Source organism: Eucyclogobius newberryi, unplaced genomic scaffold, assembly GCF_026437365.1.
Source record: "Eucyclogobius newberryi isolate DKJ021-1_F unplaced genomic scaffold, fEucNew1.0.hap1 SCAF_14, whole genome shotgun sequence".
NCBI classification, from domain to species: Eukaryota; Metazoa; Chordata; class Actinopteri; order Gobiiformes; family Gobiidae; genus Eucyclogobius; species Eucyclogobius newberryi.
This window is the reverse complement of record NW_027315768.1, coordinates 24,314,375-24,341,034: the sequence shown is the minus strand read 5'-3', so window position 1 is coordinate 24,341,034 and position 26,660 is coordinate 24,314,375. Positions and strand designations below refer to the sequence as shown.

At 40.5% G+C, this 26,660-nt stretch overlaps 2 protein-coding genes across 2 annotated transcripts; one reads left to right on the top strand and one right to left on the bottom strand.

Annotated features, from left to right (window-relative positions):
• Positions 1-8,027: 8,027 nt before the first annotated feature.
• Positions 8,028-20,105, bottom strand: septin10 (septin 10). The gene is made up of 10 exons (XM_072445080.1): positions 19,950-20,105; positions 18,927-19,041; positions 18,655-18,850; positions 17,877-18,063; positions 14,429-14,590; positions 13,623-13,719; positions 12,786-12,954; positions 12,066-12,198; positions 10,884-11,062; positions 8,028-8,237 (listed from the first exon to the last, which is right to left on the bottom strand). The coding sequence occupies exons 1-10, from the start codon at positions 19,977-19,979 to the stop codon at positions 8,222-8,224; spliced, it is 1,284 nt and encodes a 427-aa protein (XP_072301181.1). The 5' UTR covers positions 19,980-20,105; the 3' UTR covers positions 8,028-8,221.
• A 394-nt stretch (positions 20,106-20,499) lies between these two features.
• On the top strand, positions 20,500-26,660 carry sowahca (sosondowah ankyrin repeat domain family Ca). Its single transcript, XM_072445077.1, has 4 exons — positions 20,500-21,021; positions 21,739-22,130; positions 22,865-23,254; positions 24,537-26,660. Exons 1-4 carry the CDS (start codon positions 20,691-20,693, stop codon positions 24,996-24,998), a joined length of 1,575 nt encoding a protein of 524 aa, XP_072301178.1. The 5' UTR covers positions 20,500-20,690; the 3' UTR covers positions 24,999-26,660.

Genomic DNA, 26,660 nt, shown 5'->3' with positions numbered 1-26,660 from the left:
GTAACAAAGAAGATTAGTTTAATGTCATACTTAAAACTGTGCAAACAAATAGATAAACAGACATATCTGAGTTCTCAGACTAGATCCACAGATTGAGAATGACGCTTGGATGAAAGTCGAAATGTCTCATGTCCAGATGAAACTGAATCCTCCTCTACAAAGGATGAATTGGGCATCACTGAGGAACGGCCATAAGACAATTTGTAAAATGGTGTCCCTTATCAGTTATTTTAACTACACAAGCTAATTACCATATAATTAACATATTATTTGTATTACATAACATTGTAGATTATATCGGTGTAATCCCTCATTGAGAGCCCAAGCGGGGTTACCCCGCTTGGGCTCTCAACAGAGTGAAGAGAACCAAGAAGCAGGACAAAAGGGAAACTGAACAGAGAAGGAAGGGTGTTTCTATCCCTTATGTGTCTGGCCTGTTGGAAAAACTGCAGAGAATTTTTAGACAACACGAAGTCCCTGTTTATTTTAAACCAGGAAACACTTTAAGACAAAAACTGGTTCACCCAAAGGACAAGTTGCCGACTCAAAAACAGAGCAATGTAGTTTATTCGATCCAATGCAGTGAAGAAAGCTGTAAAGAACGTTACATAGGTGAGACGAAACAGCCTCTACACAAGAGGCTTTATCAGCACAGAAGAAATACTAGTTCAGGACCACAGAGCGCCGTGCATCTCCATCTTGAAGCCTCTAATCACTCGTTTGAAGACGGTGAGGTGAAGGTTTTAAGCAGGGAGAAAAGATGGTTTGAAAGAGGAGTTAAGGAAGCTATTTTTGTTAAAAAAGAAAGACCTTCTTTAAACAGAAATGGAGGGCTAAGGTTTAATCTTCCTGTTATTTATAATGGGTTACTGAACCCCTGGAAAGGTAGAGGACATTCAGATGCTAATCAGGTACTCAGGGTGGTTGAGCCAGGGTCTCACAAAGACAAAGAGGATTCTAATAGCCCATTAAGATTCTGAATAGGCTCGGTAGATAGAAGGGGGGAGTTTCTGTTGAAACAAACAACTCTTTCTACTTCAGGAAGGCTCCTCCCAATGGGCGGGTCTTACCACAGAACAGTATTAATATCGGAGTTCTCGACCTAAATTCTGTTATTGACAATGACTCTTGGATGAGAGTCGAAACGTCTATTTTTTCAAACTGAGTCCAGATGACTACAACTGAAGCTTTTTCTACTATTGTAGATTATAATTCATATTTTTAAAAAGTACAGTCTAAGTCAACACAATATGAGGGATAAAGTGAAAAAAGAAGATAAATAATTCAGGTTTAATATTTAAATTCTTTATAGTGAATGCAGGTTTTTTATTTGGAAGATGTTCTAGTGATTTTAAATAATATTCTACAATGCATTTAAATTGTCCAAAAAAAGAGATGTTAGAGATTAAACAAAATTGAATAAGCAGTTTGATTTTAACTTTAATTCAACTACACCAGCAATAAAATGACAGAATCATAAGAGTGTTTTAAAAATAAAAATGAAAAACAGTTTTGACCAGAATGTGCAGCTCCCACAGACGATCTCAAACACGTCAGACTCGCACCAGACTGTTCACCTCGGGACGTCCTGTTGCCAAGCGAAGCATCAAGACGCCTGGGGGAGCACATCACCTCCACAAACCGCTCCGCTCTCTGTCTCTGTACATGTTCTAGCTCCGTCAGGTGAGAGGAAGCCTAAGGGGGGCAACGTTGCACCCCACATGACCTCCAAACAGCCTCAGCGTGGGGGGGTTTCAAATATAGCAACGGATTAAAGCTCGGCCAACAGCTGCTTACAGGCTGTGATCGACCGGATGTTTTGATATCTTAACACTAACATGACAATATCAAACACCAATATTGATTTTTTTTCTTCATGTCATTTTTACGGATACGTGGAATAATGTCAAACAGTTGGGAAAGTGTTACAACCCTGAAAGAAAACGGGGGGAACTTACGAAAACATTGAATACTAAACATGAGGTGCACTACTTTTCCAATATAGAGAAGAAAATGAGTGGTTCCCAAAGGTTGTCACATGAAATAAATCGAGAAAATCCACTTTATATTTGCATTTCTTCACATTTACCATTTTGATTTGGTATAAAAGCCACAATCAGTATATTTATGTATAATTTTAAGCAGAAAAACATTACATATTCTAAAGAACCGAGTGATAATTCTAATTGAAGAGCCGCCAATGGATCATCAGGTGGATTCTGAAGCCTTTAGATAATCGCTTTGCCTGGAATTTTCCACAATATGGCATTAAAAACACAACATCCATCGTGCGTTTATCGAATTCGATTTCGTTGGAAAATTACCTTGAATAACTTGCTGTCATGGAATTAGACATACACCCGATGCTATTCCTTAACACATAGAGAACACAATTCAACTTAGAATATGAAACGACACAGAAAGATCAGACATTTGTGTGGCATGCATGGGAGAAAACGCGGGGGCTGTGTCAGCCAAGCCGTTGTAAGGAGCCTGGCTGACCCTCCTGCGTCTCACCCCCGCGTCTCACCCCGTTTTTTCCCATGCTGGTTGGTTTTATTAGATATTCTGGAATAGGCGGGTCACATTTCTCATTGGTCAGCCTCACATCAAGGCACTTGGTATTTTTCCGTAGAGATCAAGCCTTGGGTAAACATTACCCAGACTCGTCTGGGTTATCACCCCCCCTAGGGTAAACATCCTTTGGCCCATCTTTACGACCCCTTCACAAACAAATGCTGTCACACACCCGTTCTTCTCTTAGACTAATGATGCAGATAAAATATCACTATTATGCAGATAAAATACATCACAGAAATATAATCATATATTCACATTTTATCACATTTCCCTCCTGTTTATCAAAGCATTAGTCACTGTATCATATGCCAAACACATTACTCATTTCAGTTTTCAACATGTCTTTCATATTGTTGTTAAAATGACACTTTTACACTTTAAAAATAATGCACATTTCTCAAACATTGAACACACTTCTTTTCTCTCGGCCCACAACATTTCTACTGCATTACTGTCCTAAATTTTGAGTCAGATTGGTCAATCTCTGTAATTTGACGAACAGACAATTTATCTTGTCTATAATTTGTGCGGTGTGATGGGAAATATAGAAGTACAAGCGGAAAGCCCTTAAACCCGCTGCTCTGTGGTCAGTCAGTTTGACTCGTCAGGGACCTCTGGACACCCCAATAGAATCAAATACGTAGTATCAGGTGCTACTGGAACCAGATTGTCCACTAACCTCTCGACCTTGACCCTGCGGTATGGTTCTGGGTGATGCTGGTCTTTGTTATGACCATGGCTGGCCACAAAAGGGATACATAGGCACAACGTCCCACAAGTGTCCCCACATCACCATACGTCCTCTCTTGGTTTCTTAAGAGACCTCCTCCCGCTGCTCGCTTTGCTCACACCTATGACACATATGAACTGGTACATTTCCCATCTCAATTCATAATCTCATTAACATTACATGTAGTTATGTTGTAGCAGATAAAAAAGAACTCTCTTAGTTAGTGCAAACAACTGTGGCTGTATAATATGCCATTGTGTTTCTTCAGCCTCTGTCATGTCAATTATACATTGTACATTATCACACATCATGCATTTCATAACCTTTCAAGTTGATCACTTATTTTCTTCCCTCTATTCCAGGTCTGTGTATGTTTCATTTCCCGGTATACACAGTTGTGTATGTTGATCGATTGTCCCGATTGTCCCGATTGTCCCGATTGTCCGGTGCATAATACAGGTGTTCAGCACCCATATTACCGTCATTGCTGTGATGATGATAACTGTTGATTCTTTTTCCACAGAGTATGGTACTCTGCGCACCGTAGCCTCTGGCTCTCGTTCATCGTAGCAGAGTATCGTACTCTATCGTAGACTCTGGACAAAACTCATACAAACGAAGTCCTGCGTCTGCGATGTTATGGATCTGCCGCTGTGTTGTCCAGACATTTCTCTCACTTTCCCATGAGAGCACCCATGTTCTCGTCCCTCCAATGGTCAGTGTGAGGACGACACGGTGTGGCTCCGTCCACTTTGCTCGTCCACCTGGCTCGTCTCTGTAAACACCACATCTCCAACACGCTCTCTGCTGCGGTGATAAACAAAGTCTTTTCGACAATTCAGTGCATTTCAAACAGTTTTCTTGTTTACAATTTTTTTTAGTAATTATTGATTCGGAATATTTGTTTACACGTACATATCCCCCCTTTTTGAGATATGGAATTCCCATTTCTCAAACTTCTACATAATTCTACATTTAACCAAAATTCAATAATCCAGATAGTTTACAACTTTCACTAATCCAAGATGTAATCAAGGAAGAGATGGAATTGCGTCTGTCACTCCACTCCGCAATGTCACCTCTTGACCTTTCACAGTTCAGTGGTCACATCCCTGGCTGAGCCCCCCCCTCCACGGCGCTGGGCCCCCACCCTGTGTGTCTGTAATCCGACACTGCCTCTGCGATCTGTAACTTGTAAATCTGTTTTACCACCATTTGTTTCAAACTCCAAATGTTTCAAACTCTAAATGTTTCAAACTCTAAAAGTTTCAAACTCTAAAAGTTTGGTCTCCACGTTTGCGCGCGTATGTGTGTGTGTGTGTGTGCAATACATCAAACAATACTAATTATCTCAATAATTCCCCCGTTGAGCTGGCCATAAGGGTCAGTTCACAACTTAGAATTTTTAACATCAAATTTCACATCTCCTCTGTGCGTGTGGCCTGAATAATGTCACCCATCTAATGTAATATGTGCTAATCTTCTATATGTGCTTCAGGTGAGTTTCAAACTCAATCTCTCACACCTGCTCATGTGGTGCTTTACAAACATTGTGTATTAGTTTGTTCTAACAAGTCTATATGTGTATAAAAATCAAAATGATTCTAAACCTTCCCCTGGTTATAGTTTTCACTATCTTCAGGTAATCTGCGGGTCTCGTAATGTATTCTTCTGCATTACACTCCTCCCCCCGGGTCCGTCCTGACTCCGTCCTGAGTCCTGTCCAGATTCTTTGCCAGTCAATAGCCCCTGTTATCTCTGGCTATCTTTATGACCCATATCCTCCCATGTCCCCCCACTTCTGCATCAATTGCCTTAGTTAATGACACACAGTCATGTCTTTCCTGGGAGGGCATTTGACGTCACTATTTAACTTATTCCCTGCTTACGTCTACATGCAATACGAGGTTTCCTCATGATAATACAAATAAATAAGTTACTGATATAACTTTTACTATCACTTTACTTACTGCCCGTTCTACTCCTATGTCCAAAAACATCAGTAGTCACTCATTTACCCATATTATCACTTCCCAGGCCTGTGCCTGTATTTGATCCTAAATTTAAAAACACTTCTGTCTTTTCGTCCTGTACTTTCATCTAGTCATGCATTATGGTTACATAATAAGTCCAAAAGATAATTTTGTCAAGTCCAAAAATAAAACAAAACAAAACGTGGCTTTGTTTGGTGCACACAAAAAACACAATACCGTAAAAACACAACTTTTGTCTTCTATGTCGGGGACAGGAAGTGTCCTGTCTGTGATCACATTCCCCAAAAAATTGGCCATCTATAAAAATCTGAATTAATCTTCATCTCTTATCAAGTTTAATACAATCTTTATAATTGACTGTTGTCAATCAAACAAAACCCTAAATTTGTTGAAATACAGAGCTCTCAAATACTAAAATTTAAAACCAGCTGGGTTTAATTCCTAATTTCATCAGTTCAGAGTGTCCTCTGAGCTGCTTTCTTCCCTTCCTCCTGCCTTGTTGACCCCCCATATCTCCCCCTCTCTGCCACGTCATCTGAGCACGCTGGAAGTCTCCCTCCAAAATCCTCTTATGACTTTTCCTTTGTCTTTTTACAGTTTGGGGTGATAATTTTGGCATTATTTGGTCTCGGTCGTCTGAGAGAAATGCTACTTGCTTTACAGTCACGTCATATCTCAAGCTTCTAGTAGAATTTCTTATTGATTTTCCACCGGAGATAATGCTAGGTGTTTAAAGATTCACCCGTGACTGCAAATTTTAGATCTCTCAGAATAACGCCTTGTGACCCTTGTATGATTAATTGTGATTCTCACACTCGTTAGTGAATCACTTATTAATCCTCATTCACACATTCACACTTCTCTCTTACTTACTTCGCTCGTGCACAGCGCTTACATTCACACATATTTCCTCAGTAATATGAAACTGGGTATTTCCTCAGTAATACCTAAACTGCCTTGCTTATGTGAGAAACTTATCTCGTCCATAAGTCTACAATATTTTTCCAGTAAATATCAAACTAATGCATAAAAACGTTTTATGGCTAACTCTTTTTCACACACAAAATTTTTGTCTGACCTTCTTTGTCGCCTGTGTTCTCCTGCTGCTTCGAAACGACGCGCTCTCCTCGCGGAGACTGAGGTGCGATGGGCGGCCACGGGAAAAGTGGACTTCCTTTTAGCTGTGCACAGACTTCACCGATTCACCCGTCAATCTCCGCGAAGGGGCAGCTTGTCGTCCGGCTCGATAGGACCAGAAGATGTCATGGAATTAGACATACACCCGATGCTATTCCTTAACACATAGAGAACACAATTCAACTTAGAATATGAAACGACACAGAAAGATCAGACATTTGTGTGGCATGCATGGGAGAAAACGCGGGGACTGTGTCAGCCAAGCCGTTGTAAGGAGCCTGGCTGACCCTCCTGCGTCTCACCCCCGCGTCTCACCCCGTTTTTTCCCATGCTGGTTGGTTTTATTAGATATTCTGGAATAGGCGGGTCACATTTCTCATTGGTCAGCCTCACATCAAGGCACTTGGTATTTTTCCGTAGAGATCAAGCCTTGGGTAAACATTACCCAGACTCCTCTGGGTTATCACCCCCCCTAGGGTACACATCCTTTGGCCCATCTTTACGACCCCTTCACAAACAAATGCAGTTTGTCACACACCCGTTCTTCTCTTAGACTAATGATGCAGATAAAATATCACTATTATGCAGATAAAATACATCACAGAAATATAATCATATATTCACATTTTATCACACTTGCATAACCCACCTCTCAAAAGATCTGACTTGTACCGCTTCAGGCACCGTAATGACACCATGGCCATACTGTACGTGAGTGGCAAACCCTCCCCACACAAATGTCCCGTACTGCACCTTTAAACCAGACTTGATGGAACAATCACTCACTTCAAACTGCTCGTGAATCACACAAAAACCAACATTCGTCAAAAATACATGTATTTATTTAGAGAGAATAAAAACACTCCCAAATAACACTGTCGTTCCTCAAACACAAGTGTAACACGAACAATAAGGCACCGTCGACTCTAGTGTTCCAAAACGTGGCTGTGTTTGCGTCGTGTTTAGGTGACGTCACATTTAACTAGACAAAGTAGTGTTTTTGGTTGTGCAGAAAAATACTATAATAATACAAACATGTAAAACACCCAATAGTTAATATAAAAAGGGTAAAATACATTTGAGTAAACATTATGGAACATGTACCCTAGGCAGACAAAGCATTATTATTTATTATTATTACTTTTTGCATTTAACATTCCCTTTGAAAACATCATTCAAGTTTAGTTCTAATGGATCTCAAAAAGAAATAATAATTCAAAATTCTGTATATTCCCGCGGTCTACTGCAATTACAAAAGTGTGTCAATGCCACAGTGATATTAAAAGTCACGTGAAAGTAATTAAAATATGAATAAAATGCCTGGTGTATCCCAAAACGGCAGGTCCCTTTTTAATAGTACAGAAGTGGTTATTAAAATACGTCTCTTTGTTTAATACGAGTGTTGTGCTGAGGCAGAGAGTTTGATAAGATGTCTCTCTGTGCAAATAAACGTAAAAGGAGGTATAAACGTAAAGGAGGTATACGAAAAAACGAAAGATAAACTAATATATATATATATATATATATATATATATATATATATATATATATATATATATATATATATATATATATATATATATATATATATATATATAAAAAGAAGGGATTAATACACAATATTAAAACATGTAAAGTCCAGACGAATAACACGGAGGAAGCGTCCGCGTCGTTTCAGGACACAGGCTTAACTTTGGCGCAAAAATAAGAGTCATTGCTGCGAGTGATTTTGGACTGACGCCGAGGACAGTCGCTGGAGTGCGTTTCAGGTCCACGAGCTTTACATGAAGCCAGAGCTGGGAAAAGAAAAGGAATATTTAGTTTAGCACAAATTCAGCTGTTTTCCCAAAGAGCAAAAGTCCTGAGAAAGTTTGTCCCAGTAAGACTTCATAATAAACAAGAAAATAAACAGCAATTAAGTCGATAAACACGTTCTAATATTGAATAACCATGAAAAAACAAAGAAATAGACAAGTGAAAATTGCACAAATGATCACGGCATGTTTAAAAATGCACTGTGTAAATATTGTAGTCATAATAAAACAAATGCTAAAATGTCATACTGTGGATCATTTCAGGAAAAGCAATTGCATCGTCTCCTCGAAAGGTTACGCACTGCACCTTTAAATAAAATCAATCATTCACCGTATTAAAGAAATAAACTACGACTATGCAATTAAAATGTAAAGACATATTTTAGTAAAGAGTAAAATATATTATTATTATTATAAATTATAACTGTTATATTCATTTTCTGTTGTCAAGTCTTGCAACAGTGTCACCACCAGATGGCAGTATTCATATTTTGGAAAGCTTGAGAAACCACCTGTCATGAGCACCAATTAGAATCTCTTTACACTACCACTACCTACTACCTACTACCACTACCTACTCCTACTACCTACTACCACTACCTACTACCACTACCTACTCCTACTACCTACTACCACTACCACTACCTACTCCTACTACCTACTACCTACTACCACTACCACTACCTACTACCACTACCTACTCCTACTACCTACTACCACTACCTACTCCTACTACCACTACCTACTCCTACTACCTACACCTACTACCACTACCTACTCCTACTACCTACTACCACTACCACTACCTACTACCACTACCACTACCTACTCCTACTACCTACTCCTACTACCTACTCCTACTACCTACAACCACTACCTACTCCTACTACCTACTACCACTACCACTACCTACTACCTACTACCTACTACCACTACCTACTACCACTACCTACTCCTACTACCTACTCCTACTACCTACACCTACTACCACTACCTACTCCTACTACCTACTACCACTACCACTACCTACTACCACTACCACTACCTACTCCTACTACCTACTCCTACTACCTACAACCACTACCTACTCCTACTACCTACTACCACTACCTACTCCTACTACCTACTCCTACTACCTACTACCTACTACCACTACCTACTACCACTACCTACTCCTACTACCTACTACCACTACCTACTCCTACTACCTACACCTACTACCACTACCTACTACCTACACCTACTACCACTACCTACTACCACTACCACTACCACTACCTACTACCTACTCCTACTACCTACTACCACTACCTACTACCTACTACCACTACCTACTCCTACTACCTACTACCTACTACCACTACCACTACCTACTACCTACTACCACTACCTACTCCTACTACCTACTACCACTACCTACTCCTACTACCTACACCTACTACCACTACCACTACCACTACCTACTACCACTACCTACTACCACTACCTACTACCACTACCTACTACCACTACCTACTCCTACCTACTCCTACCTACTCCTACCTACTCCTACTACCTACTCCTACTACCTACTCCTACTACCTACAACCACTACCTACTCCTACTACCTACTCCTACTACCTACTACCACTACCACTACCTACTACCACTACCTACTCCTACTACCTACTACCACTACCTACTACCACTACCTACTACCACTACCTACTCCTACTACCTACACCTACTACCACTACCTACTACCACTACCTACTCCTACTACCACTACCTACTCCCACTACCTACTACCACTACCACTACCTACTCCTACTACCTACTCCTACTACCTACAACCACTACCTACTCCTACTACCTACTCCTACTACCTACTCCTACTACCTACTACCACTACCTACTCCTACTACCTACTCCTACTACCTACTACCACTACCTACTACCTACTACCACTACCTACTACCTACTACCACTACCTACTACCACTACCTACTACCACTACCTACTACCACTACCTACTACCACTACCTACTCCTACTACCTACACCTACTACCACTACCTACAACCACTACCTACTACCACTACCACTACTACTACCTACTACCACTACTACTACCACTACCACTACCACTACCACTACCTACTACCACTACCACTACCACTACCTACTACCTACTACCTACTACCTACTACCACTACTACTACAGCTGCAACTACTACGTCATCTGCCTTTAAGTGTTACCTGAGAATTTGTCAATTTTACTGCACAGGAAAAGTAAGTCGGTCAAGATAACAAATTCTGAGTTTTGATAAGAGTCTTAAAAATGATCTTGAGCTTCATCAGAATAAGTATAAGTGAGAGTATATAAGAAGAGTAGTATAAACTAAGAAAGTACTATTATTTTGTGCTGAAAAAGTGTTTTATACGAACATTGTCGTATCGAAAGTTTCAGGCTTATTCCTTCAGAGTTTGACATTTTTGTATCATATGTTTTTTTTTTTTTTTTTTTTTTTACCCACGATAAATACTGAGCCCCAACAACACCGCTCCACCTCTCATTCCCCAAACGATCCGGTGATACAGTAACCATCTTGAGGCCAGTGTACATGGACAGTGGTGAGGACGGTCTTACTTCTTGCGGTCCTTGTCCTTCTTGCCGTTGGCCGTGAGGCTCTGTCCCTGCAGGAGCTGAGCCGCGGCGCGTCTTTTACCGAACGAAACCTGGTCCTCTTCCAGAGACTTCTTCTTGTCCTCCAGAGTGGCCTTCTCGTCTGCGTGGAGGCGCTTCAGCTGCTCGAAGCGGCTCTGCAGCTACAACGGACACATGGAAACTCAGTCTGATTTGTACAAAGAAAAGCGTGTGATATGAATGACATTTTATTATTATGTCATTGTTGCTAATTGTTTTATAAATGAAGTTTATTTGAACCTTAAATAAAGTTCATTTTTGCATTAGCCTTGCTGCATTTTATTTGACAGTTTGATAAAGTTCTGATAAAGCGCTTCTACTTTGATTCCACATTGACCATTCACATGTGCATGAATAATCTGATTATGATTGTGTTTTGAAGTATCTGGTTTTGTGTGTGTCAGTGTAAACACGCCTGGTCTCAACCTGCACGTTCACGAGAAAACAGGGGATTCTGAGCTTAGATCCTCCAGTTTAATTGTGTAAATGCTACAAAAGGAGTTGTGTCACAAATCTATTAGAAGGAATATCAAACTTTGTAAGCAGACAGATGAAAAAGTGAACATATCTGTGACTGTAGCTCTGTCCGTCTTTATTTGCAGCATTAAATGATCTGAAAGCTGCTTCTGTAGCTGGAAAATACAGAGGCCTTTATTTTGCAAGTGTCACGGGAATTATTTAGTTTCTGTTAGCGGAACTTCCACAAATATCGGAGGAACTTTAGTCTTGTTTAGTTTCGTTCTTGGATTATTTCATTCTCTCTCGACGTGACAAGAAGCACATTGGTGAACAGTGTCAGTGTGAAACGGAGCGTGAACGTCTTCAGGGCTTCAGAGTCAAGTCAGACGTGGCTCTTATAACAGTATCCTGGTTATTCTCACTGGGATATTTTGAAAGTATCTAATGTACAAACCAAAGAAACACATTTGTCATCTTATTTCCCCAAAATGACTCAAACTTCTTCTACACTGAGCACATAAACACTATATCCAGAGCACTGCGCACATGTAAACGCTCTCATCGCTTTAGTTCTCGTGCCAAGCTGCAGTTCTCTTGGCACATAACATATTTAAGAGTAGTTAAGTACATGATGCCCGTTAATCAGACTCCATGTTGGTGCGGTACCTCTCGTTCGGAGTCTTTAAGCTCCGCCTCCTTCTCCTTCACTCTCTGCACAAACATTTGCCTCATCTCGTCCTCTCTCCTCTGCAGCTCCAGTAGGAACTCCTGCCGCTTCGCCTCGTACGTTTCCTGCAAACTGAACACAACACGCACACAAAGACAGGTTTATTAAACTTAGATGAGTGCCACATAAACACTGTACGAAATAAATAGAACTGAACAGGGGACGTGGTTTGTTCAGTCATGGGGAATTCAGTGTTTCGGTTTTATGCAGATAAAAACAGGACAACAGAAGATGTGAGACAGGCCTCTGCTCTGACAAATTGAGTTTATCTTCACTTTTGTGATTTGTATTGTTATTTTAAAGTACGTTTCTTATTTTTGATTATGTTTTGTGTACATATTAGAGGTGGAAGATGTATCAAAAATGCATAATATCACAGTTCAAACGATTAAAAAAGGCTACACAATAAGCGGTTTAAGAATAAAAATACAAATAACTCACCATGCAACCATTAAAATAAAGAGAATAATGTGATATTAATTTCCCAGCCCCATCATGTTTTATGCAATATCTCAGCCAAAAAGGAAGCAAGTGTATTCTAAGGGTTTGTTTGGCCCTGCAGTGGAGCGCGTGGCAGGCGCGTGGTAGGCGCGTGGCGGGCGCGTGGCGGGCGCGTGGCGGGCGCGTGGCGGGCGCGTGGCGGGGGGCGTGGCTCTCACCTGACAGGTTTGCACTCGGGGTCCGTGTCCTTGAAGCCCATCTCCTCCAGTTTGCAGCGCCTGTAGAGCTCGTAGTGTCGCGTGTGCGTCTGCTCCCTCAGATCCTCCATGTTCACACAGATCAACATCTCCCTCAGCTTCATGAAGTCGCAGTGGCTCTCGTTCTCAACTGGGAAACGCAAAATGGGTTCAAAACGTGCAAATGCAGTCCAGCTAAATGTTATAGTGGCCTGCTTAAATCATACTAGCTTTTTGTTGGTTTGTCTGTTGCTGTGCTGGTGTGTTTTGGTTTGTGTTCATAAAATAAGTTGAAATATTAAATGTTTTGCCTTGTGGGCCAATAGCAGTGAGACATCTTTCTAGATATTATTTTGTCTTCTGATTAATTTACATTTTTCATTTAGTGGTGGGCAAATATAGAAATGTAGACAATATTGTGAATATTTTTATGAAGATATGCAAAATATGAAAAGCAGGTTCAAAGCAAGAGCTGATTACAAGTAAAAATGCAAAAATGTATGTTGTAAATGTTCAAATAAGTTATATTTCTGCAATTTTATGATTCATTTTAGACATTTCACCTTTGTCTGATAATTGAAAGTCAACTAAACATCTTTCAACACATTTCTGTTGGATTATCGTAATATCATCTGAATATCGTGTTCAAAAATCGAGCTATTCATTTTTGTCAATAATGCCCATCTTGATTTCCATTTAAAGAGTGATTTGTATTGACTGAATGATTTATATTTTGAGGGATATTAACGGTTGTGAACAATCTTGTACGCGTGTAATTATCAATAGTGCACAAATTGGTGGGCCGGTGTATGTACTCACCTTGTACAATTCCCCATGGATACTGACGGGCCTTCACCATTTTATTTCCCACCATCACTTCCTCTGTACTTCCTACTACAGCGAACGGCAAATGACCCTGAACACAACACAGCAACTTCAGTTGAACTTTACACACCAAATATTTAAATTAAGACAAAGTGTAGTAAAAAAAGAAAACAAAAAACTTTCAGTTTCTCAAAGTGTTTTAAATGAATAAAATCTAGTCTAATTTCAAGCACATTGACATCTGCGATAGTATTAGGTAATTAGTGTATTTTATTTTATTTATTTATTTATTCATTTTATAAATAAATAAAGTTAAAAATGAAAAAAACAAGGCATCATAAGAAAAGAAGTTTTTGTGTGTGATTAAAAAATTACTTCCATATATCGACTTATTGTTCAATAAATGAAAGCTGGAACAAGATTTTTGGGGGCTCCATATTTTTTGTGTGCACATTTTCTTAGCACCAACAGGAAACGTTGTTATCTTTTGGTAATATATTAACATTTTAGCTGTAGAGGGTTGAATAATTAACATATATAACGTATAGATGATACTAACTAAATACTACAGCTCATGATATTTACATGGTTCATTTTGAATAGGATTTACTGTGATTTTTGGGATATTAAAATGGTTTCTATATTATAGTTTATCCAACAATATTTCATACAGTGTTATTGTGACAGGCCTAAGCAGTGGTGGCAGCAGAAGCATGTGTTTTATTTCCCTCCTTGTTAGTTTCTAGTATACATTTGAAGTACTTGTAAGTACTGCAGCACAAACCCTGACTTCAGCTTACGTTCATGGAGGTGTTGACTTTGGCCACGGTCTCGTCGTCGATGGGAAACTGGTAGATCTGGACGCCGTTGCTGACGAGTTCGCTCATGATCTTGATCTTGAACTTGTGCAGCTCGCTCTTACTGATGGTGTCCGCTTTGGCGATCACCGGGATGATGTTCACCTGCACATAGAGACGTCACCATATCAAATTATAGTGCTACGATTATTGTGAGTAAAAACATCACGATTTAACGATTATTAAGACTAAACAACGGTGAAATCTTTTTTTTTTTCTCTGGTCAATCATGTTACTCTTCCTCAAGTCTGTGACCGGCTTTACCAAATTGAATTTTCTGGAAGACAAAATAAGGTTAAATATGACAAGAACAGCCATTTAAGTAATTTTTTTGGACTGCAAATTGAACTGAAAAGACTTAATTTTAATTTTGCTTCTAAAATTGTCAAGTTTGATATGGTTCTAACTACATTATATATCGGCGATTTGAGAACTCAGGTGGAAGTGCGCATGCGCACTCCCTCGTGTGGACTGATACAACACTGAGGGAACTATATTATGATAGATCCATGCGCTTAGGCACGCGGAAACGTGGGGACGAACCACACGCGGCTGCAGGTGAGCGGTAGGTGCGTTTTATGATTGATACGTGGCAGGACTAATGGACAGTCCACGCCACGAGGAAATAAGACTCAGATTTGGGCCAAAAAAAATCGTCCAGTCAACCTTTAACCTAGTAATCTATGCAACCATACCTGCAGAAATGCACAACAGATTCACTTTATGGAAATGTCTTTGCTTTAAAACGGTGCTGCTTTTTTTTGTTCCCAGTTTCCATATTGTAAATTACGTCAGAAAAGAAAAAAACAGTGTCCTTGTGCGTCCCCTGACTGATTCTGAAGGTTTTTATTATAATGTCAGTCACACACGTCCTTGATCATGATGCAAATCTTCTTATATTTGAGCTTAGAAAATGAACAATCCAATGTCACAAAACAAACTTAATTTTGATACTAAGGAAAAGGCATGATACCAATTTCGAACAGGAACAACCAAAACATCACTTTTTTCAACACAAAATAATACTTTTCTACTGGTTTTGACTGGTTCTGATATACCGAACATAGATCAAGGCCATTCTAAAAATATTCAGGACAGATTTAACTTTAACTTTCATGAATACTTAAGAAATGCTTAAGAAACCCCAGCAGTGATTATTGGGAGTCAGTCAGAGGTTTCATGACACTTCACTGTAACAAAGACAATCACAGCTTTGGTCAACACCACAAAACCCTCACAGCAAATGAATCGCCTCAAAAGAAAAGGGGCCTCTTTTTAATGGTCTTCTGGGAACATGAACTCTCTTGTAAATAGAATAATAAAGTGGCTGTGCAAGGTTAAAGTTTTGTCAGAGAGTTACTCATGTTAATGGAACCAGGGCTGGAAAAACAGGGAAAACATGTTTTTATTCAGAATATATTGCTCCTAATTAATAAAAAGCTGATCCGTGACTATTTGAAATCATGTTAATTACACAGCCAGTCCTGGTTAAAACTACTCCATGCATAAAACATGAAGAAACAAATATGCAAAAAAGCTGTGACAGTGTCTTGAGGTACAGTATCTGCATCAAATGTGTCGTGACTGAGAGGAATAAAGTCAAAACACGACTGCATGTTCGTCACGTTCAACACAAGCTCGAACATAACATTTTCAGCACAACTCTGGTCTAATTATAGTTTTTGCTTCCGAATGAATTGCTCTGAAGCGCCACAATCTGCAGCTATGTTATTCCTGGTATTCACCGCTGCATTCCGCCTCAGTGTCTGCCATCTCGTCATGCCAAAGACAGTGCTGGAATGGGCCCTTGTCACTGATGGAGTTTCTATACAGCCCACACATCCAGCCACAGGCGCACAGCAACACGCAAACAAGCACCGCACTCCATCTGACGGAGAAAATGGGTGTTTTTTGCGTCCAGGCAGCACAGTCAGTGTAACGGTAAAGTGAAACAAAGAGACGGCTACGGTAAAAGTGTGCGCGCGCGAAGTGATTACGGCATTCCACCGTTTGTTCTGCTCTTTTCACACGCAAATCCGGGGTTACGCAACACTGAAATCACAGCCAACGCAATGGACACGAGCGGCTACACACAGAGCCTGGGAAAGTCTGGGACCACTGAGGGAGGGAGGAGGGAGAGAGAGAGGGACTCACAAGGAGAAAGAGATAGAGGGAGGGAGACAGAAAGAGAGACACAAGGGGAAGGAGAGAGAGAGAGGATGAGAAAAAGGAGACAGAGACACAAACACAGAGAGAAAGAGAAGGAGAGGGGTGACGGAAAGAGGGAAACACAGAAAGAGAGAGGCAGGGAGAAAGCGGGAGAGGGAAGGATGAGAAGGAGAACGCGAGACACATACTCACAAAGAGAGAGAAAGAAGGAGGAGCTGGAGAGGGGGGATGAGGGGAGAAACACAGAAAGAGAGGCACAAAGAGAAGGAAGGAGAGAGAGACACACACACAAAGAGAGAAGGAGAGGGAGATGGAGAGAAAGCGAGAAACTGAACGAAAGACTAAAGGACAAGGAGAGAGAAGGAGAGTGAAAGAGAGAGAAAGAGAGAGAAAGAGAAGGAGAGCGAGAACAGGAAGATGGAGAGAACAGGGTCAAAGAAGAGACGGAGGAGCAGAGGGAGAGGGATTGAGAATGAGAAAAAAGAGCAGGGGAGTGGAGGCAGGAAGAGAGAAAGAAAAAGAAAACATTAGGGAGGAGCTTGACGAACCATTAAAACACCAAGAGGAAAGAGCGCCACAGAGAGGAGCCTAAACATGGAACCAGGGACATACTTTCAAACATGCACAAACAACGGAAGAGAAACCCAACAAGACTGTCATTTTCTGCGCTGTATTAGCCAAAAGAAGAAGAAGAAAAACTTGAACAGCCATTTGAGGGCTCTGGTATAACAGTTCTAACTAATTATATTGCTTGGGAACAGTATGAAAGTGTTGCATGCAAAAATACGGCATCAATCTAATTTCCTATAACACAAATTATGAAAAAGAAAAGAAAACAAAAGGGGTGGGTATTTTTTGGAGTATCTCAATATTACGCCAATCCAACAGAAAGGTGTAAAAAAAATGCCTTGAATAGTGTTTCTTGATATTTAAATTAAGCATCAGACAAATGTAAAATGAGTGTAAACATTACCCACAAAAGTGCAGAAATGTCACCTTATTTGGAAGTTTACAACATAGGTTTTTCTCAGCTTTTCTTTTTTGCATATATTTAAAACAACATCCAGGATATTATCAATATTTCGATTATCACTATGCAAACAAAAATTCCAGTTTAATCGTTGCTTGTGAGAAAAGTGTTAGAGGAAAGAGTCTATCCATCAAATAGCCCCTTTAATCTTGTGCCCTCCAATTGATCACAAAATACTTTTCCCAATTGTACCTTGCTGTCCAGTTTCTTCATGGTGACCAGGTCCAGGGACTTGAGCGAGTGGCCCGAGGGGGAGATGAAGTAGAGGCAGGCGTGGACACGCGAGTCGTGGTAATTGTGCAGCGAGCGCTTGATCTTCAGCTCTTCCTGTAAGTAACTCTCGAACTGTCTGTCGATGTAGTCCACCACCGGCTGGTAACTTTAACAGGCAAAAGCACAGACGGTCATCAACGACACCAAATTAAACAAATGTGCTCATTATAACTATAACTTAACTATTTGTTGAGTTGAAGGTGGCATTACTATTACCATATTAGGTGTGTCACAATACTAAAATGTCAAACTTAATTTTGATACCAAAGAAAAGGCTTGATACTCGATTTAAAAATAGCACAAAAATAAAAATCATTTGGACAACAGATACAACACATAACACTAATAGTTATTCCCTTCATATTAATTCTACCCCATTGATAGAAAAAAAAAAGGAAAAAAAAGTTGAATCAAATTTTAGTATAAATTGGTATCCAAATATAGATTCCCCCCCCCCCCAATCCCATATTAGGTTGATTTAAATGTCATATTAACCACTGCAATAACAAAAATGAAAATGTGTCTAACTTTTCTTGGGAAACCGCATTGGAAAAGTTTATTGTGACCAAATTATACGGCAACTGTTATTTTAATAATTTTACCAAATATAAAATCATGTATAAATTCACTGTTGCACAAATATCTGGACTTTCATGCAGTGCGCAGTAATATAATGAAAACCCGAGTGCACTCCCACCTCTCCTGCTTGTTCATCTGGTCCCCGAAGCCCACGGTGTTGACCACGGTGAGGCGCAGGCGCACGTTGCTCTCCTGCAGGTCGTAGGTTTGGGCGCGGAGCTTCACCTGAGGCTCGAAATGCGACGACTCAAAGTTCTCAAAGTTTGTGTTGAAAAGAGTGTCCATCAACGTCGACTTGCCGATGCCGGTCTCGCCTGCATCGATGAGACAATCCGTAAATTTGTGTAAAATAAAAGCATGTATTTAAGTGTTAGGGTTAGGCTGCTGTACCAATGCAGAGGATGTTGAAGCAGAAGCCCTGGCAGATGGACTTGTTCACCAGCTGATCAGGAAGACTGTCAAAGCCCACATGACCAGCCAAATTCAGGGGACGAATGTTCTTATCCTGGAGACAAAACACAGAATACGCTCAGTGTTACAGTACATAACAACATTATGATCACTGCTCATAGCTCACTGGATGGAATCATATTTTTCAAGGTATTTTTGAGGAATGAAACGCTTCAGATTCTTTGCTGTGGGTCATTCCAGGCAGAGCAATAACATCTCCATAAAGTCAAGACGGGTGGAAAAAGTAAAAAGTGCACATTTAAATCCAGATTAAAAAGCAACTGGATACATATGTATATTAGAAGTACCCATGAGCAGTCCTATTGCACAATATACACAATTGTTCTTATTATGGCATCTTAGTGAAGTGGATTTTTTATTTTTTTTATTATACGGGTAAATGAATGAGTCGTTTACTTTTCAGAATCAAAATCTGTATTAATTCAACAAGGGCTTTTCAGTTTGTGACACAATACACAATCATTCACACCCAGTACAACAATCCAAGCAGGGACAATATAGCTTGATGGCCACTGGAATAAAGGAATGCGAGTGCCTAACATCAACGCAATTCATAATCCACTTATTATTAACAGCTTGATGATCAAAAGTATTGTATGATTGACGTAAATAAACTCATCCACCATCATCTAAACCCATGATGAAGCAGTGGACCAATGAACTACAGACAGGCATTAGTTAGGGGGAAAAAGTAGTTGACGTTTGCTGTTTGGGGAAAATAACTTCTTAGTCGTCAATGGTATACGTAGTAACTAGAAAAGTACTTTTGTATGATGATTCTGTAATCAAAGGAGTGGGTGTAAAGTTATTTTGATGACAGAGAAATCACAACTATTTCAATCTCGGCTAGCTGCAGCTAACCTAACATTAGCATTGGACACTCCCTGGAATACCATGGATGTTGTGATAATTCCTCTATAACCACTCGACAAAAGCACATACCAGCTGGCGAGCGACATCTGAGGAAGCCATAGTTCATATACTTGTAATACTTAATGAATAAAACAAAATCAAACTTAAAACAAAGTGAAGAAAGCTTTCTTTGAAAATCCTCACAGACCGCCCCACTGTGACCGTCGACAACTGGACAGAACGTATCACTCCACACAAGAGAAATAGGTCGGTTTAACTTAATCCTATTCCAACGATTTAGCTTTGAAAAAAATTGCAACAATAAATTGAGAAAGATACATATTTGCCAATGTTAGTGCACTATGGTTAAATTATTCTTCGTTAAACTAACAATCAACAATCTACTTTTTCCGAAGAACCCCTTTTTCACACTATAATGGTACGCTCCATAGAGTTCACAAATATGTGCCTAAAAAGTCTGCAAAACTACATATAAATAAAACATAGAAGGATTGTTTGCATGATTTCTGATCAAAGTGCATATTTTTCCATTGTTTCTGTTTAACATTAAATATATTATATAAAAAGAATACAACATAAGACCGGCTGTGTGTGTGGTTTCTAGCGACCTCTACTGGCGGCCCCTGTACCTGCACATGACGCTGATGTCTCCCTCAGAGGAGAGCAGGAGGAGGCAAGCCGAGGAGGATGAAGAAGATGCTGTCATGCTGTCACCAGAACGAGGAGGCAATGTCAGCCACGTGAAAACAACGCTATTTCGTCGCATCTTTGTTTTTGACGTTTAGTGTCTTTTCCTCCTTCAAAAAAAGCATGACATCGTTGCAATGCACAGAGCAAACCGTGCGGGCGTACCTAAAGGACCGAGGAGGGAGGGTCCTGTGGATGGAGCTGATCGATCATTTCCTCTCAGATTGTGCGGATAATGAAGCCGAGGAGCGACGCGAGATGGTCGGGCGCGTCGTGGACACCGCGGGGTTCGTGAAGGAGGTGGAAGATGGGGAGAAAATGGTGTGTTTAAACAGCGAAAACGGCGACGAGGAGGCGATGCGTTCAGGCTCGGACGCGCACGGCCAGACTCACTCAGAATGCAATGGGAATATTCACTTTGTCAATGGCAACGCCGACAACAAGCAGCAAACAGGTGAGTCAGGCTGTGATTACAGACCTCTGATCCCTGGAGAGCAACTGTCCTATGCTACTGCTGGCAACAATGATGCTGCCTAAGCTGTTATCATTAGTGTAGGCTTTGTGTGTAGCCTAACAATAGATAAACTATTAAATAAAAGCATCCACAATCATGTTAATACGAATCAATCCAATCCACTTTATTCATATAGCACATCTCATAAACAAAAACTGCTTCCAAAGTGCTGCACAGTACATGTATAAATGATAACAATGCTCTATGTAACTCCACCAGGCCTCATTTTAAAGCAATAAAACTAGTAAAATAAAAAAGAGCAACTGTAGATAGAAACTCAACGCTAAGTCCAAATAGTATATTATGGTTTGCAGTTTTGCATGGGTTATTACATTGCTCTATGAATTAGGTTAGTGTTGAGTAGCCTGTATTTTGCTGCCCTACTTTTTAAAGCCCCTCCAGCAATGTAACTAGACAGTCATGGTACTATGTGGTAGCCTATTCCAGTGGTTCCCAACCTTACTCCCTAATCTTTGTCTCACACTCTCCCCGGAAGCCCCTAACATTTGGTAAATGAATCTAACTATAGTAGTAACTTGTCAATTATTACAATAAAATGCTCTTGTGGTATTGTGGTATGGTATTGCTCCAAATCCTCCAAAAGGAACATTTTTTATTCAAGTAATTAAGCTTGTTTCTGTGTTTTGTTTTCCACAGAGGCGTCCAGTCCACCCGCAGAAACCCTGGACAACGACAAAGAGTCCAATGGCAACAAGCAGCCCGCCCCTCCGTCCCAAAGCCAAAACCACAGACAGGGCCCCGCCACCTCTGGAGGCGGGGTCGGGGAGGTGAGGCTGAGGGACAGGAGGAGGCGGGAGTCGGCGCCCGTGATCGGGACGTCCGAGCTGGAGCAGGTGCATGCGGCATGTGCCCACAGTCAGCAGCTGAGGGCCCTGCGCAGAGTGTCCAAAGGCTCCCAGCGCGCCATCCTCACCAGCTGCTTATCCGAGGACAGCACTCTGGAGGGGCTGGAGACCATCGGGGACATACAAACGCCGAAAGGGAGCCGCAGGAACTTCATAGAGCTGATGATGAACAGCTCTCCACAGGTACAGGAACACGAAACGCCGGAGGGTAGTTTCAGGTCTGTTAAAATACTGCTATTACAATTTGGCAACCAAGCTCTTGTTAGATTATTATTTTTGTTGAAATGTATTCCAAATGTATTTCAGTCGTATAATAGTTTTCAAGTTGTTTGTTGGTTGTTTTGCACGGATTGAGAAGCCTTGTGGCAACTTGTGAAAGTCATAAGGCCGAGACATTCTTTAACAGCAATATACAATATACAGTCATCAGCTCACATTTATATTTTTAAGTTGTTTCATATGATAAATCAGGCTTTATTGTGATATTATGACCTATTTTTATGCTTTAATCCACTATATCTGGATACTGTGTGCTTCTTTTAACCCTCGTGCTATCTTCAGGTCTGGATGACCCACCGGCGTCTGTAGTAGTACTGTTTTTGTGTGTGTTTGTTTAAAATATGAATAGTGTTTTTAACTCGCGCACTATCTTTGAGGGTAGCACGATGGTTAAGATGTACAGAAGATCATCTGTTGCGTGAATCTAGTGTAAAACCTTCCCCTCAAGCATTATCTTCTTTCGTTATGTTATTACAGACCACAACAGACAATGAGCTGCTGTTTTAGAGATGTTTTGACCCAGAAGTTCAGGAAAACATCTTCACTCCAGCCTAATGTATATCTCACAACAGGTGCCTTGTTGTAGACGTTTAATTCTCCTTATCAGCATTTACATTCCCTTATCCCTTCTTGTCCAGGTGCGCAGGTCTCTTATAAGCCGCAGCTCTCGTCTACGTGACTCAATGCGCAGCGAAGGCGACTCCACATCGATCCTCTCCTCAAACACAGATGAAGACTGCACCTCGGTGACCCTCGACCCCCTGGAGCATGAGTGGATGCTGTGCGCGTCAGACGGCCTGTGGGAAAGCCTACAGCCGCTGCTTGCCGTGGAGCCCAGTTTAGTGGCCAAGAAAGACTTTGTGACCGGCTTCACCTGTCTGCATTGGGCCGCTAAACAGGGCAAGGATGAGTTAATAACCCAGCTGCTGTCCTTCGCTAAAGACAACAGCGTTTCGGTGAACGTGAATGTGAGATCGAGCGCTGGATATACGCCTCTGCACCTGGCGGCTATGCACGGACACATACAGGTGGGTAACGGAAGAGTCAGTGGACCGAGGCATGATCACTCGCCTTCTGCTCCAGCTCGAGTTAGTAATAGACGCAGGTAATTATTTATGTGCGGTCAGGAGCAGGTAACAGCGTCTAAAACAGAAACTATCGGACTAATGTAATTGTCAAAACACAGCATTTGTAACTATTGATCAAAAAGAGCATTTCAGAGGCTGCAAGTTAAAGTAAAAAGTACTTCTGTGACTGATTATACTGCTTCGGCTTAAAATAATAATAGTAAAATTGCCACTGTTATTTATACTTTTATCACTCTTATTCCTACTTTGAAAATAAAAGTTAAGTATCTCTGAGTTTTACAACAGAAACCCTCTGTCGAAGCATCAATAAGAGGCCTTTCATCAAAGATTCAGGGACGTGTCATTTTTTTCAGTTCTGCCGAGACATGGCGAGCTAACCTGTCTCAAAGCCCTACCAAATGAACTGTTCTTAAGCCTTAATGTTTGTGAAACAATATATTGTAAAGATTAAACATTTCCCATAGCGACCAGGGTAAAGTGGCAGTTGTGTGGCAGAAATAGGTTGAGAAAAAATATAAAATTCAGGGACCATGTGTAATTTATATGGATTTTAGGACGGTATGTCTTTAGTCGATTAATCAGCCGATAGACTAAGTTGACTTAGTTGACTAATCCTTTTATCTGGATTATAATTTACATGAGACAACAGCAAAAATTAGAAGGCGTGGCGTAAATTAGCTAAAATCTTTTTGTATTTATACGGAAAAAGGCAGATTAAATGATTGACTCATGAGTCACAAAATTACTGTTAATTATGTTACTTTATACATAAATACATATTTTCCTAGTACTATTTTCTGCATTAATATTTGCTTTTTGCATGAATACCAATGCAGTTGTAGTTTTTTGATTGCAGCTTGTGTCATATACATAAAGATAATTGGTGGTTCTGAAAGTTTTTTCCACGCCCTCTTTAGTTGACTAATTGATTGGCAGGACATGTCTTTAGTCGACCACCGTCCTAATGGATATGGACTTTTGTTTATTGTATGGTTGCTAGGTAACAGTTGTGGCATTACCTCTACCTATGTCCTATTTGCTGCTCATGTCCAACCAGGAAGTAACTATTTGAACTTGTAAAATTGGGGAAAAGTAGGCAATTCTTTTGAGTAAAAAACACATTTATAACCACATTTGAGTTAATAGTCTAACCTGTCGTTATAGTACGGATAACTAAAACATTTCCTGACAATACTTTAATCCCATTTTCTGTCATTTAAAGGTTGTCCGTGTGTTGCTGTCCGACTGGGAGGCCGATCCTGAAGCGCGGGATTACAGCGGGCGGCGGGCCATCCAGTACCTCCCTCCACCACTGGTCGCAGGTCTACACGAGGAGGGCGTGGTCAAATCCCCTACCACCGAGTCCGACGGCGAAAGCCCCAACAGCGGCACCACCTGGGGGCGCTGGCGACTTCCCAAAGTGCTCCAGGGCAACCTCAACCCACTGCGCCTCCTGAACCCATCTGCGGAGGCAGGAGAGGACGGGACGGGGTCTGGGAAGAGTAAGGGAGGGATACAGAGGAAGTCATCGCTGAGTCGATTAAACGCTCGTCTTCATCGGGGGCGACATAGAGCACAGATCATACACAGCACCTCCTTCAGGGACTCCGGAGAAGTGGGAAAAGGGGAAGACCTGCCAAATAGTCCACTGAGAACTCGGCCGCTGTCAAATCTGTTTGGGTGAAATGACACGGCAACACAACTTTTACCTTTTACCTGCAGTTTAACTTTCAATAAGCTAACATTATACAAACATTTTTTATCACAGCTGTCACTCCACACTGAGATTGTTTGAGTCTGTTTAAAGAATTTATGCAAAAATAACCAAGTCAGACTGCCAAGGAAATACTTTGAACAAGGTCCTATAAATGTAACATTCCACATAGTTTGAATTACATGTCTGTTCTTGATGCAGTTCTAAAAATATGTTCCATCATTACATGAAAAGCACAAGTTTATTATCTTTATTTTAAAACATATAATTTAAACTCAGACTATTTATTTATTAGAACTAATTTACTAATGTTATTGTTCGTACCTTAGTTGTTGCACTAAATTGTGATATATTATTTTTCTCATAACAGATTTATTATTGTTGGATGGTGCTAGAATTATTATTTCAGTTCCATTAATTTTTTTTTAAATTTTGTATATGTTGTAGCAGATTTCTTAACACAAAACGTGTACTGCCGGTATATAAATTACTGTAATTTCTACATTTGCACTGCGTCACTTTGGGATTAGGAGGGTGGTCGTGCAGGCCTGTTTTTGGACCTATAATTTTAAATCACCATGATCATGTTGGAATTAGTTTATTCATATGTAAAGTTCACTATCATATTGATGTTGTCCTATAAAAAAAATAAGTCATACATTGTACCTCTTGAAATCTAATTGAGTGTTCCCCCTTGTTGCAGTCATTAAAGGGCCTCTACCTGACTTAATTTCATCTTGTTCAGGAAAATGTTTTTTAGTCCACGTAGTATAACGTAAAAGCAGCTAATTGTGGGGGAAAAGAGATGGAATTATATTTTGTTTTGTTTTGTTGGAGGAAATTCACAAGGAAACAACTGCCAGGAAACCGACCAATCAGAGATATCGTACTGAGAACCATACGGAAACAACTGCCAGTGACTATCTCATGGCTTAACATTCGAGGGGGAGAAGGGATTATGGGAGCGTTCATACTTGCACATTCACCATCATTGGGGCTAGAGCAGGACTAAACCAAAAACTAAACCTGGACTATATCAGGACTAAACAGGAACTCAAACAGGACCAAACCAAGTCCACATCAGGACTAAAATGGGCTCAATTTAGAACCAAATAATGTCAAGTGTGACTGTATCATAAGTGGGCGGGGCAGTTCGTTCTGATATCAGGTACAGGCTCTTTAATGGGGAAAAACACTGATCATTTCCTGATTGTAGCACTTTGTTGACAGATAGATCCATGTCGTAATAAAGCTACAAGTGATACGTCTTCATTCATTGTACTGTGTATGGGGCAAAGCGCTTTACTGCCCTTTTGTATTGCCCCTGCATGAACACAGTCACTGACTCATTATTCATGTATTTCATTTTGACTATATTTCCTTAATGACTTCCTAATGAGTCCTAAATCTTAATGAATGTACCAATACCTCTTGTAGCACAAATTGTAGGGCTACTTTGGTGTAAATTTGTACATTATCACTTTGTAAAGAGCATGTTCAGGGAACGTCTTACCTGTTGTGCAATGTTTTATCATTGTTCATAAATCATCTGTGAAGTTTATGTGTTGTGTGAAACCTCAGCCACTTATTTGATTTGTCAGCCCTAAATGTGAATAAACCAATAGTTGTTTA